At 38.2% G+C, this 15,055-nt stretch overlaps 1 protein-coding gene across 1 annotated transcript in view; it reads right to left on the reverse strand.

The window, feature by feature from the left end:
• Positions 1-381: 381 nt before the first annotated feature.
• LOC142351429 (uncharacterized) overlaps positions 382-15,055 on the reverse strand; it is a 239,390-nt gene continuing 224,716 nt past the window's right edge. Inside the window, exons 14-16 of the mRNA XM_075403475.1 lie at positions 6,313-6,361; positions 5,849-5,878; positions 382-827 (exon numbers count right to left, since the gene is read on the reverse strand). Of these exons, the coding sequence (XP_075259590.1) occupies positions 382-827; positions 5,849-5,878; positions 6,313-6,361 (525 nt within the window). The remainder of the gene's footprint in view (positions 828-5,848; positions 5,879-6,312; positions 6,362-15,055) is intronic.

Consider the following 15,055-nt stretch of genomic DNA (forward strand, 5'->3'; position numbering starts at 1 on the left):
TGATTGAGAACAAAACATTTGGCAATGAGAACCAAACTTGCAAAAGCAACTTTTAAGCTAAACAAAGATTTTTGTATTGAATCGCAAAGTATTGATTCAAATTGCATCCAATGAAACTGATTGCAGAAGACAAAAACTTTAAAATGTTTTTCTTTGCGATTACAAAATCCCCAATTACGGACAGCAGTCGCAGATGTTTCCAGTACTGAGATTTCGATTTACATTTGCTTGCTGTCATTAATTTACAACACTACTCACCCGCTCCTATCCCTGAACATGTTGCTTGAAAAATCGTGGCACGTGCTTGTATAACTAGGCGCCAATAAAGGCTGTTTTGTGCCTAATGCAATTAAAAGAAAATAGTTCTAAAAAAACTTTGTATCAAAAGTTTTCTCTTCTCACCTTAGGCGACCTTAACTGATTGTAGCCATCATTGTTAGCATCGGTTGCATTTGTCATGAATTTACTTCCGGCCAGAGTTAAGCCTTGCCCGCCCGCACTATTATAGCTCCGGAATCCCTTCTGCTGGCACCCTCCCACTTTTCGACCCCCATTTGAAGTTCTCATGCCTTCGGACCCAGCTTGCGATACAGTGTTCATAAGATGCCGTTTCTGTTCTGCAGACTGAACTATATACTCGCAGAGGGTTCTTGCCGGCCCTGGATCCAGTTGTTCTCCATCAGCTATCCGGTTGAGAGAGACCCCTTCAGATCGCAGTAGTTTGACCACGTCTACACTGACCTCTGCTCCGAACGTGATTTGGTGCGCAGGAGCAAGGCCCCGATCACAAGATGCCTCGTGACCAAATCCCACAAGTACAAACATGTCTAGAATGAAATGGAATCAGACGACGAAATAAAAAACATGGCAGGACAGCTCCTAGCCAACAACTCAAAACATTTGCTACAAAAAATGAGCGTATTATTTTGAATTATTTTCTTATTTTCAAATCAAGTTACAAAGACTACTGATTGAAACAAGCGAAAAAAACGCAACCAAAAACCAACTGCAAAAAATGCCCTTCAAGTGAAAAGTTGAAAAAAGACGTCTAAAACGAACAAAGTACCAAAAATTTTGTTTTATAACATCTCAAACTATAATGAACATCTGAAGTTCAACAGATATAGATTGCAGCTATGAAAAAGAGCTATGTGAGGAAGAGTATAGATAAAAACAGATACAAAATTAAGTTCACGGAGTTGCAATTAATCCATGGTGACTAAATTGATTGAAAGAGCAACAAAACAAACAAATGTGGCACATATTATGAATGAGAGAGCAATTTATATCATGCAATTTAGATCGCGGTCAAAACTCATTGCTAATGAGCACTAAATGACGTCACTCACGTAGAGGAGTTCAAAAGCTGAATGAATACATCAACAAAAGAAACCATCAACAACAGAGCGATAGAAGTCACCAAAAAAGTCTTCATTCAAAATCCTGACACATGAGCAAATGATCAAAACATAACCGCGGAAAAGCCGCCATGAGAACAAAAGTACCCGGCACCAATATTGATAAACAAGAAAAAAACGTAGGCAAGAATCTCGGGTCTTTCCCATTATAGCTCCCCCATAATCGAATAATTACCATGATGGTGGGCTATAGGTTATCTGATGATTATGATGGGAGGCTATAATGGGAAAGACACAGAAATTTGAAACAAGCCAAAAAAACGCCACCAAAAACCAACTGCAAAAATTGCCCTTCAAGTGAAAAGTTGAAAAGACGTCTAAAACGAACAAATTACCAAAAAAATTTTGTTTTATAACATCTCAAACTATAATGAACATCTGAAGTTCAACAGATATAGACTGCAGATATGAAAAAGAGCTATGTGATGAAGAGTATAGATACAAACAGATAAAAAATTAAGTTGAAGGAGTTGCAATTAATCCATCGAATAATTATCTAAAATTTTATTTAAAAAGTTTAAATTGGTTCTTTCATTTTGATCACCATACTTTGTTATTATTAAAATCAATCGCAAAGGACTCCTTCATTGCTCGTGAAAAAGTTAAGGGTGGCTTTGAAAGTATGAAAAAATCATGACTGTGATTTAAGTCAGTCATCAAATTATAACGCAATTCAGCTTATAACCCACCAAAAACTATTAAGAGCATTCAACTCACTCATATAAAGCCGGCAAATAGCAGGGAGAGAGCGGCCTTAAAGAAACATGACCGATTAACGACAGAAACACTGCTCTGGATGCCAGACGGGGCGTATATTTTTCTTTATGGGTTCAAAAACCTTTTGCAAAAGAACGTAGGTTTCGAACCCCGATCTCATCAGTCTGATTCCGTCATCTCGAGGCATTATTTTTTCGATCACACGGCTTTCGTTCGTATCTCTAACAAAAGTATCCCCAATTAGAATATTCTACTCAAATATTTAAGACAGTGCCACGAAGCTTAGTTTTACCTTAGCCTAATGCAGCCAGGATGGCTTGCCGTTGATTTTAACGGCAGGTCACTAAATTGATTGAAATAGAAACAACACAAACAAATGTGGCACATACTATGAATGAGAGAGCAATTTATATCATGCAATTTAGATCGCGGTTAACACTCATTGCTAATGAGTACGAAATGACGTCATTCACGTAGAGCAGTTCAAAAACGGCATGAATACATCAACAAAAGAAATCATCAAGAACAGAGCGGTAGAAGTCACCGAAAAAGTCTTCATTCAAAATCCTGACACATCAGCAAATTATCAAAACATAACTGAGGAAATACCGCCATGAGAACAAAACTAGCCGGCCAAAATATTGATAAACAAGAAAAGAACGTAGGCAAGAATCTCGTGTCTTTCCCATTATAGCTCCCCCCATAATGGAACAATTACCATGATGGTGGGCTATAAGTTATCTGATCATTATGATGGGGCTATAATGGGAAAGACACAGAAATTTGAAACAAGCAAAAAAAAAATACGCCACCAAAAACCAACTGCAAAAATTGCCCTTCAAGTGAAAAGTTGAAAAAAGATCTCTAAAACGAACAAATTACCAAAAAATTCTATTTATAATGTCTCAAACTATAATGAACATCTGAAGTTCAACAGATATAGATTGCAGCTATGAAAAAGAGCTATGTGATGAAGAGTATAGATACAATCAGATAAAAAATTAAGTTGAAAGAGTTGCAATTAATCCATCGAAAAATTATCTAAAAATTTATTAAAAAGTTTAAATTGGTTCTTTTACTTTGATCACCATGCTTTATTATTATTAAAATTAATCGTAAAGGACTCCTTCATTGCTGGTGAAAAAGTTAAAAGTGGCTTTAATAGCATGAAAAAATCATGACTTAAGTCCGTCATCAAATTATAACGCAATTCAGCTTATAACCCACCAAAAATTAGTTAGAGTATTCAACTCACTCATATAAAGCCGGCAAAGAACAGGGAGAGAGCGGCCTTAAAGGAACATGAACGATTAACGACAAAAACACTGCTCTGGATGCCAGACGGGGCGTAAATTTTTCTTTATGGGTTCAAAAACCTGTAAGCAAAAGAACGTAGGGTTCGATCCCTGATCTCATCCGTCTGATTCCGTCACTTCGAGGCATTATTTTTTTTCGGTCACACGGCTTTTGTTTGTATCTCTAACAAAAGTATCCCCAATTAGAATATTCTACTCAAATATTTAAAAGACAGTGCCACGAAGCTTAGTTTTACCTTAGCCTAATGCAGCCAGGATGGCTTGCCGTTGATTTTAACGGGAGGTCACTAAATTGATTGAAAAAGAAACAACACAATCAAATGTGGCACATACTATGAATGAGAGAGCAATTTATATCATGCAATTTAGATCGCGGTTTACACTCATTGCTAATGAGTACGAAATGACGTCATTCACGTAGAGCAGTTCAAAAGCGGCATGAATACATCAACTAAAGAAACCATCTAGAACAGAGCAGTAGAAGTCACCAAAAAAGTCTTTATTCAAAATCCTGACACATGAGCAAATTATCAAAACATAACTGAGGAAATCCCGCCATGAGAACAAAACTAGCCGGCCAAAATATTGATAAACAAGAAAAAAACGTAGGCAAGAATCTCGGGTCTTTCCCATTATAGCTCCCCCCATAATGGAATAATTACCATGATGGTGGGCTATAAGTTATCTGATCATTATGATGGGGCTATAATGGGAAAGACACAGAAATTTGAAACAAGCGAAAAAAGACGCCACCAAAAACCAACTGCAAAAATTGCCCTTCACGTGAAAAGTTGAAAAAAGACCTCTAAAACGAACAAATTACCAAAAAATTTTGTTTTATGACATCTCAAAATATAATGAACATCAGAAGTCCAACAAATATAGATTGCAGTTATGAAAAAGAGCTATGTGACGAAGAGTATAGATACACAAAGATACAAAATTAAGTTGACGGAGTTGCAATTAATCCATCGAATAATTATCTAAAATTTTATTCAAAAAGTTTAAATTGTTTCTTTTATTTTGCTCACCATGCTTTATTATCATAAAAATTAATCGTAAAAGACTCCTTCATTGCTCAAGAAAAAGTTAAGAGTGGCTTTAATAGTATGAAAAAATTATGACTGTGAGTTAAGTCAGTCATCAAATTATAACGCAATTCAGCTTATAAAACACCAAAAATTAATTAAAGGATTCAACTCACTCATATGAAGCCGGCAAAGAGCAGGGAAAGAGCGGCCTTACAGGAACATGACCGATTAACGACAGAAACATTGCTCTGGATGCCAGAAGGGGTGTATATTTTTCTTTATGGGTTCAAAAACCTGTGTGCAAAAGAACGTAGGGTTCGAACCCCGATCTCATCAGTCTGATTCCGTCATCTCGAGGCGTTACTTTTTCGGCCACAGGGCTTTCGTTCGTATCTCTAACAAATGTATCCCTAATTAAAATATTCTACTCAAATATTTAAAAGACAGTGCCACGAAGCTTAGTTTTACCTTAGCCTAATGCAGCCAGGATGGCTTGCCGTTGATTTTAACGGAAGGTCACTAAATTGATTGAAATAGAAACAACACAAACAAATGTGGCACATGTTATGAATGAGAGAGCAATTTATATCATGCAATTAAGATCGCGGTTACAACTCATTGCTAATGGGTACCAAATGACGTCAAGTAATGCAGTAAAAGAGAGGCATGAAAACATAAACAAAGCCGCTGTTTTGAACGCTGCAGCAGAAAAAGTAAAAAAAACATAGCAGGACAAGTCCTGACGTACAATTCAAAAAATTTTCATTGAATACAAAAAAATACTAGACATAGAACGGACTAGGAGTAAATTGGGAAAAACATTTCTAAAAAAATCAGATCAAAATTTTTTTAAAAACTGTCAAAATGCCAGACGTGAACAAAAAAACCACTAGCGGAATTGAATTTTTGATCAAAAAAATTTAGGCGTAGAATGAACAATGAATGCATTGGGAAAACCATTTAGAAAAAAAATCCGATCCAAAAATTCGAAAAAAACCCGTAAAAATCGAAGTGAAATTGCCGCATGTGAACAAAAAACCAATAGCGGGAAAGCGAATTTTTGTTCTAACACCGTTTTCTCACTCTACTTTAAAATAAGAGCGAATAAATTTCACGCCGCAAAACCACTCGCTTTTTCGCTCCATTTCCTGTTTCGGCTTGACCAAAATCACTACTCCAATTTGACTTCAAAAATCATGAAAATGTGCGAACAGATCTTATAAAAAAAGCCAGCGCCCCAATACAATTCAAATTCTTTGAATTGTAAAAAAAGCGACAGAAGAAAGGAAAACAAAAATCAGGGTACGGCAATATAACTTTGTTAGAAAAATGTTATAAATAAAGCAATTTGATGTTGTCACATTACCTGTAAACACATCGGAGATTTTGCGGCCACCTGAAACATCAAATTACTAAGCTGTTTTTGCGTCATCTTTTCACTCTTTTTCTTTATCTTATGTGCATAACATTTATCAATTTATGTGCAAAGTTTAAAAAATACTATTGCAAAATATTACTGACGGTTGAGAATACATCTATTTTGATTGAGATTTTCATGGAGTACAGTATTTGCAAGGGATTGATAAACAAATTTCAGATTGTTGTTGGATCACATTCACCAAGTTAGAAAATAGTGTTCGGTATAATTCTTTTTGCTTAAAGAAAAGGTGGGTTAATAAGCAACTCGTGGTTGTTCAATTAAAAGCATACAATAGAATTTCATGGAACAATATCGATGACATTAATGTCTATATATGGAATTGTTTCCCATGTATGCTCAAATTGGTTGACCGAACAATCAATGTATTGTAAATAGTAACGAAAACTTACTCATTGGCACCTGACTCAGCTTCAGGAATATGAGAACTGCAAACCCGTCCTAAACACACACACACACACCCACAAACAGACAATTAAATTTCTATGTCTCTATGGTAAATCTCTTTAACTGTTACTTTATGTTAAAACATGACCAACTAACGTCAAGCGCATTGTTCTCAAACGACCAGTTGGCTTTGGTAGTACGCACCTGGGGCTCACAGATGCTAGCCATGTAGAGGAGGGCGGACTGGGATGTGTTAGAGGGGGGGGGGGGGGGTGAGTGGAGGGGGCATTGAGTTGGGGGTCAAACTTTAAAGATTACGGACACGGCCCTCCGCGCCATGAAATTGTCTCCTCAAGACCGTTTTGGTGAATCGCATTCTTAGAGACTGGTTGGGCGTAAGGCTCAACGGGAACTCAATGCCCTCCGGGCGTTCCCTGTTTATCCCGTTTTTGAGGACGAAAAGTCGAATGGGTCGCGCAAAAAATCGCACAAAAAGACCACATGACTAATATAATTGCTATAAACTTTGTTTGAGAGCGATTAATTATTATTATAAGAAAAATTGAAACCTTTTCTTGATCAATTCCAAAGTGTTTAGGTTCGAAAGCGTCCTGTACAGCAAAATTAAACATAACCGACTAACGTCGGGCGAATTGCTTTCAAACGACCGGCGAGCGGTTGGCTTCGTCAGTAGCTAGGCACGGTTTAGTGAGACCAGTTTTAGCTTAATTGAAGGGGTGTAAGTGGGTGCGGGGGGTGCACAGGGGGGCTGATGGGGTGGCAACAGTGGGGGGGGGGGGGTCAATCTCTAAGAACCGCCCCTTCGCATCATACGTATAAGTCTCCAAAACAGAATCTGTGAATCGTATACTTGAAGACTAGTGAGCTGAAAGGCACTAAATGCACTTAATGCCCGCTGGGCGCTACCTGTTTATCCGTTTTTGAGGACGAAAAGTCAAATGTGTCAGACGAAAAATTGGTCAAGTGAAAAATTGCATAGAAAAAGACCGACAGGACTAAAATAATTGCTACAAACTTCGCTTGAGAGCAATTAAACATAAAGACGGGGTTTGGCTTTGGTCGTAGCTAGCAGCCTAAACACAGAGGAGCTAACCTCAAGGGACGACAATAAAAGTCGGAGGGGGGTTGGGGCGGTACGCTTAGAGCCTTCTACAGCTCTAAGAGAGCTGACCAGACACTTAATGCTCTCCGCGCTTCACCTGTCATCCCGTTCTTAAATTGATCAAGCGAGCGAAACAATGTTCTTGCTGAAAACTAAAAAAAATCTAACTAAAAAAACTGTCAAGCAAAAACTTTGCATCATTTAAAAAGACACACGTTTACAATAATTGTGTGGTACAATAGTACATTTTTAGTTTGAGTTCCTTAATTCGGTGCAACCAATTTAGTTCAATTTCTGTTTAACTTAATTTAGTTCAATTTCCTTATTTTAATTTGTTCATTTATTCAGTTTAATTTTGAAGATCAAATCCAAAGATTTCATACTCGTTAATTTGTTTATATCCTAAGCATGAATTGTTGTCTGTTCACCTTGTCTTGTGATTGTCAGTTGCCGCCATTTAGTAATGTTATCTTGTGAACAATTTGTGAAGCAGTTTGTTAATCTTGCCTAATTTCATTCTACTCAATTTCGTAATTAAAAATAGTTGACTCTCTCTCTTAACTAGATTTCGATCCGCCAAAGCCTAAATTCAGACGCATCAAAAATTTGGTATCTTTCGCTAAGCGAAATACCCGATAGATAGTTGAACGTGATTTCGCTCCGCCAAATCAACCTAAATTTTGTAACTCAAATAATCAATATTTGAATAACAAAATAAAGCTTGAATTCGCTCCGCCAATTCACTCTTAAATTGGCCCAATAAAGAACGCTAATTGGCACTACGAAACAATTCAAATCTACAGATTCTAAATCTGTACGACATGGCGCAGTCAGCTCGAGAATCGAGAAAAACACCGCTGTCGATAGAGCCATTTTGGGAACGACCAACCTCAGACCCACCGATCAGATGGGAGAAATGGAGAATTCAATTAAAACTAGCGATTCTCGCTCGCGAGAACATTACTATAGACACATTGCTTCAACCCAAACCATCGACAGTTCGCCTACCAGTGGAACCGAAGTATGAAATGCCGATTGACGACACAACCGAAGAAGCAGAAAGAGAACGTAGAGTAAGAAACAACCAGCTGAAGCTCCAATGGGAACTAAAGTGTCAAAAAATAACCGAAGCGGGAATACTATGTGGGGAGCGTCCTTGGAATTTGTGCGATCAGAAATGCGTGTCCCTGTTGTACCTCAGTATTGGTACTGAAGGAAGACGACTACTAACACAAAAATTCCCGCACGATAACATTTATGATTTGACTACTCTAAAACTCTGGGAACTGATGGAGATTGCTTTTATCCGTCCAAGGAACATCACATTCGATCGATTTGTGTTCTTCTCTCGGAAGCAAAAGAAGGGCGAGACCGTAGAGCAATTTTACAGCATCTTAAAAGAACTAGCTGAAAATTGCGACTTTGAAAACCGTGAAGAAGCCATCATCAGGGATGTCTTCATCACTTACATGCTAGACGATGACATTCAGCGAGAGCTTCTAAGGGACACAGTCGAACCAGAGAGGGCACTCAGCATTGCAGTAAACATGGAATTGGGTACTCAGAATCAGCAAAGAATTTCATCTAATAACGGCGCAACTGGCAGTACGGTAAACACAGTACAACAATTCAATCGATTTCGCGGCGCGGGAGCACGAGGACCTCAATCAAGCAGAAGAGTCACAAACCGTGCATCCAGTGGTCAATGTCGTGGTTGTGGTCAAGTCTGGACACCTACACATCGTCAGGTTTGCCCCGCAATGGGTAAGAAATGTAATCACTGTGGTTTGCAAAACCACTTCGCTAAAGTTTGTCGTCGAAGACTTAATTCTTCAAGAAACACTCAACAAACTAATCGCATTAACAATATAGATACAGCAGAAACATCTAATCAAAATTCTAGCCAGGAAAGTCTAAACGTCAATTATGTCAATTATAATGCGCAAATCAATTCAGACTATGATTCTTCGGATGATAATTACGTTGCCACTATTGAAAATACGAGTTCCCCAAATTTGACACTGAAAAATTTAACTCTAACTATTGGAAACACAAACTGCGATTTACTTCTAGACTCTGGTAGTGGTTGTACCATTATTAATATGTCACTCGCAAGAGAAATAATGTTAAATTGCGCCCAATCACAATGGTCGGAAAAAAGACCATTGGAATTGAAGTCATTTTCGAATGATATCGTTCAACCTCTTGGCACTTTGAAAACGCCGGTAAAATGCAATGATTGGAGTATACAGAAGGCAAAAATAACAGTTGTATCCGACGGATTTAGACCAATATTAGGACGGGATCTTTTTGACCAGTTAGGTATTACAATTTCTCAGAAGCCTTGCCCGCAATCTGAAGTTAATAATATAGATCCACCCTGTGCAATCGAGAAATCAATGGCAAAGGAATTTCCTGATTTGATATCTCGAATTGGGAAATCAAAAAACCACACGGTCAATTCAAAATTTCATAAAAATTATCGAGTAATACATCAAAAAGGACGAAAAGTACCCATTCACCTCCAACCGAAAGTGAAAATTGAATTAGAAAAACTGTTAAACGAAGGACATTTTGAAAAGTTAAACAACTGTTCAGATCAATTTTTCATATCTCCGATTGCCATTACGGTAAAAAAGGATAAGTCAATCAAAATAGCCCTTGATTCAAAAATCCTAAACAAAGCTATTCATAAAAACAAGTATCAAATGCCTAATATAGATTCGCTAATTCAAACGATTTCGCAAACACTGTCAACGGCGCCGCAGGAGACTGCTTATTTCACAACTCTCGATTTGAAATACGCTTATAGTCAATTAAAGCTACACAGTGATACGGCCCGCCATTGTAACTTCAATATAGTCAGTGGTGATATGACTGGCACATATCGATTTAAAACTGGATTTTACGGGCTGACAGACATGCCGGCGGAGTTCCAAAAAGCTATTGATTGTACCCTAGCCGGTCTAGAAAATACTTTCTGTTTCCTAGATGACATTCTGATTGTTAGTAGAGGTGGAATCGAAAAACATCTTCATTTAGTACGAAAATGTCTAATAAAACTGGATCAGGAAAATTTACGCATAAATCTAGCAAAATGTCATTTCGCAAAAGAGACGATTGAATGGCTCGGTCATAATATTACGCAGTCTGGTTTAACCCCACTTTCAAGTAAAACAGACGCAATCGGAAAATTATCGGCACCTACTAATCTTAAAAAACTTCGATCTTTTATGGGATCTGTACACCATCTTGGAAAATTTATTCCGAATTTGTCACAATTATGTTACCCCCTCCGACCATTGCTTAAGAAAAATTCGAAATTTCTCTGGACGGAAGAGCACGATAAACAGTTTTCTTTAATAAAGGAACAAATTACGGAAACAACTGAAAATAAACATTTCAACCCGGATTTGGAAACGCAAATTAAATGTGACGCCTCGCGTAAGGGATTGGGATGTGCATTGGAGCAACGAACACCTAATGGGTGGCATACTGTAGCATTCGCGTCGCGATTTTTGAACTCTGTTGAAGACAGATATAGCATAAACGAACTAGAACTTCTGGGTGTTGTTTGGTCAGTCGAAAACTTTAAGTATTACTTATACGGCAAAACCTTTACTGTGATAACTGATCATAGAGCTCTCCTCTCTATTATGAGAGAAAACAGATCCAATAAATCATATAATAGTAGACTGACGCGATGGGTAGATCGTTTGCTACCATTTGAATTTTCGATTGATCACCTTCCGGGCACAAAAATGGGATTAGTGGATTATATATCTCGCGACCCGCATCAACAAGCTGCTAATATATCCACATACGACGAACAATTTATTGTAGCTAAATTGGATATAATTAAGCGTAGCGCGAAACGCTTCTTATTAAATGCTGAAAATTACGTCGATTTCGCAGCGCGAAATCAATCTACAAATTGCGTCGTAAATAATCCAAATTCCACTAATAACTTATGTGGTGATTTCGCACCGCGAAATCCAGAACATTCTACAAGCACGCAAATTGACGACTCAATTAGCGAATTAACGATAAATAATTTGAATTCCATCCCCAAAATCGAAACAACTAACATTCCTCACTCGCTTTTTGCCTTAAACCGACTCACCGAACAGTCACACTCTAATCTCAATCAATTTCAACGCATCGCAACAAAATTCAAGAACGTATATATGATGTCTCAATCACCCTCTGACGACGACACACTGATGACTGTAAAACAATCGACACCTTCGAGAGTCCGATTTGCAGAGGCGGGGCCTTCTACTGTTCCAGCGGCACTTGTGACCCCCATTACACCTACTACAGACACAACAGCCACTTCGCCTTCGGTAGACGACTTGTACATGGATTCCTTCAATTTCGCGCTGTCAAAAATCTTCTCAAGCTCTCTCATGGCCAGCCTGACAACAAAGGACGCGATCTTGAAAGAGATTCGCGACTGCATTTTGACGTCCAGTGAAGACAGATGCAGACAAATCTCACCCTACATTCATTCCTTCTGGAAGGACTTACACGTGAAGAATGGGTGTGTTTGCATAGACGACAGAATTGCACTCCCACATGCAATCAAGGATGCGTATGTAGATGCAATCCACGCAACTCATCCTGGCACATGGGGAATGACGGATATGGCGACACACGCGTGGTGGCCATACATGCACAGAGATATTGCCACCAAAACAGCAAAGTGCAACCCATGTGTCAAAATTGGTAAAAATTTAAAACCTATTATACCAGCAAATAAATGGACACCATTAAAGCTATGTAAAGTTCCTAATGAGGAGATTCAAATTGATTTTGGAGGACCCATTTATAATGAGAAAAATCAAGAGATTTATTTTCTTGCATGTATTGATCGATTTTCGAAAATTCCTACAGCAAAGGTGTTTGATAGAGCCAATGCAGATAATATTTTAAAGTTTCTTCAAGAATATGTTTTGCTACACGGTATACCCCGCGCGATTAGATTGGATCAAGCTAGATGTCAAACGGGGCATCGAATTAAAACATTCTGTAATCAAAATAATATACAGCTAATCGAGGCGCCAATACATGACCACAGAGCTATTGGTTTGGTTGACAGACTCATTCAAACAATCAAGAATCGCTTAGCCTGTATTAAAACGGCGGCGCAAAATCAATTTAACATGAAAGCATCCATAAATTCAATAATTTATCAGTTACGAATATGTCGTCAAAAGACTATTGGAATATCACCTTTTGAGGCACATTTTGGCAGAAAAGCGAATACACCATTAAGCAATATAACGACTAATCCAGATTCAAAAAGTTTAACTTACAAAAATATTCTTAACAAATATTTAGATTTGGAGACTGTCAAATGGGACCAACTCATCACAGAAGACAAATGGGACAATGATGAGCGAAGCGACATAGAAATGGAAATAAACAAGGACAAGCTGGGCAAAGAGGCAATGAAAAGACAGAGAGACGACCCAAATAAAGAATCGAGATTCCTTTCCCATCCCGATGTTGGTCAACCGATACCAAGGACAGAATCGTCACTGGAGCTCAAATTGGCAAAGAAAAAACCACAAATAAAACGATCAAAGAAAAGTCTCGACGGTCTCTACGACGTACTTGCACCAGGATCGTCAGTTATTAAAACAACCGAAAACACATCAGTAATCAAAGAACCGGGCAAGAGAGAGGTTACTATACGGAACTCTGACCTCGCAAAGTTCGGCACAAAGGCGGAACGAGAAACAGATTTGCAAATATATGCAAATAGACGCCCGAAAATCCCCACGGGAAAAACAACGGAGGAAATAATTCATCACCATGCTAAAGAATTAAGAAAAAAGTTGGAAGGTGGAAAGAAAATGAAACACCGAAAAGTGGCAGATGACGTCAGCACAGTGTCGTCCATTCACTCTAATGTAACCCGCGCCCTCAGAGTAAGAATGCCGACCAAGCCAAAGACACAACAAACAACGGCGCCGCGAAATCAAACCGCGGAGTCAACTAACGATCCCGCAGTGCCAATGCAACTACCAACTTCAAGCATCATTATCGCGGAGCCACCCAGCAGACCGAAAAGAAAAGCAGCCACGAAAGCATCCGCAGCGCTAATTCCTTCAAAGAGAAAACGCTCTGCCACTTCAACAACAGAATCGGATGAGTCTGTAATCCCAACTCAATCATGCCCTCCGGTAACACCAAGTACTTCAGCAATTGGAAAACAGAAGAGACGGCAAAACATTAAAAAACAACAAATCGAAAACAAGTCCATAATTTCTGCAATACAAACGGCTGCAGCGCAATCCAATCAAGAGGAGTCAAACTTCACAGTTGGCCCATGTTCCCCAACAACTTCCTACCCCACGCAATTCTACGTCTCTCCGAACTATGAGGAACCCGAGTTATCTATGACAGTTGGCGAGGCGGAAAGGTATTATGAAAGCGAAAGCGATTAATGAGTAAAACTGACCATTCAAAACTTTGTCTCAAACATTACAGTATTAATTATTTAACAAGTACATATTTCTTACTAATTTTCTGATAAATAACATGTTATTTATTTCCGCCAAGGGGGAAATGTGGTACAATAGTACATTTTTAGTTTGAGTTCCTTAATTCGGTGCAACCAATTTAGTTCAATTTCTGTTTAACTTAATTTAGTTCAATTTCCTTATTTTAATTTGTTCATTTATTCAGTTTAATTTTGAAGATCAAATCCAAAGATTTCATACTCGTTAATTTGTTTATATCCTAAGCATGAATTGTTGTCTGTTCACCTTGTCTTGTGATTGTCAGTTGCCGCCATTTAGTAATGTTATCTTGTGAACAATTTGTGAAGCAGTTTGTTAATCTTGCCTAATTTCATTCTACTCAATTTCGTAATTAAAAATAGTTGACTCTCTCTCTTAACTAGATTTCGATCCGCCAAAGCCTAAATTCAGACGCATCAAAAATTTGGTATCTTTCGCTAAGCGAAATACCCGATAGATAGTTGAACGTGATTTCGCTCCGCCAAATCAACCTAAATTTTGTAACTCAAATAATCAATATTTGAATAACAAAATAAAGCTTGAATTCGCTCCGCCAATTCACTCTTAAATTGGCCCAATAAAGAACGCTAATTGGCACTACGAAACAATTCAAATCTACAGATTCTAAATCTGTACGACAAATTGCTTCAAGCTTCGGTCGAGAGCAATAAAAAGCGTTTGGCTACGTAAGATAACCTACAAGTCCCGTATATAGTGGATCGAATGGAACTTCAGTGAGGTCAGATTAAAACATTACTCTTCGTCGATAGCGATTGTTCATCGGGGGATTACAAAAAGTGAAAAATACGACACTAACTTGTCAAATGCGCTGATTTCAAAATGCATATTGGCTTTACTCCGAATGAGAGCCACAATGAAGAAACCGAAAAATATGAAGAAACCGTACGGCAAACTGAAATTGGCAATAAATTGCTGTCCTAGAACTTTTATTTAAGAAAAAGTTGTACTGGCATAATTTTCCTTCATAAGCCTACCAATTTAATAGAATTTTTCTCGTCTATGAAATTCAGGACAAAAATTCGGCCGCCCAGCCGAATGGGTGCATATTATTTGAACCCCCCCCCCCCCCCGGCA

This window comes from Convolutriloba macropyga, chromosome 1, assembly GCF_964194025.1.
Source record: "Convolutriloba macropyga chromosome 1, txConMacr16.3, whole genome shotgun sequence".
NCBI classification, from domain to species: Eukaryota; Metazoa; Xenacoelomorpha; order Acoela; family Convolutidae; genus Convolutriloba; species Convolutriloba macropyga.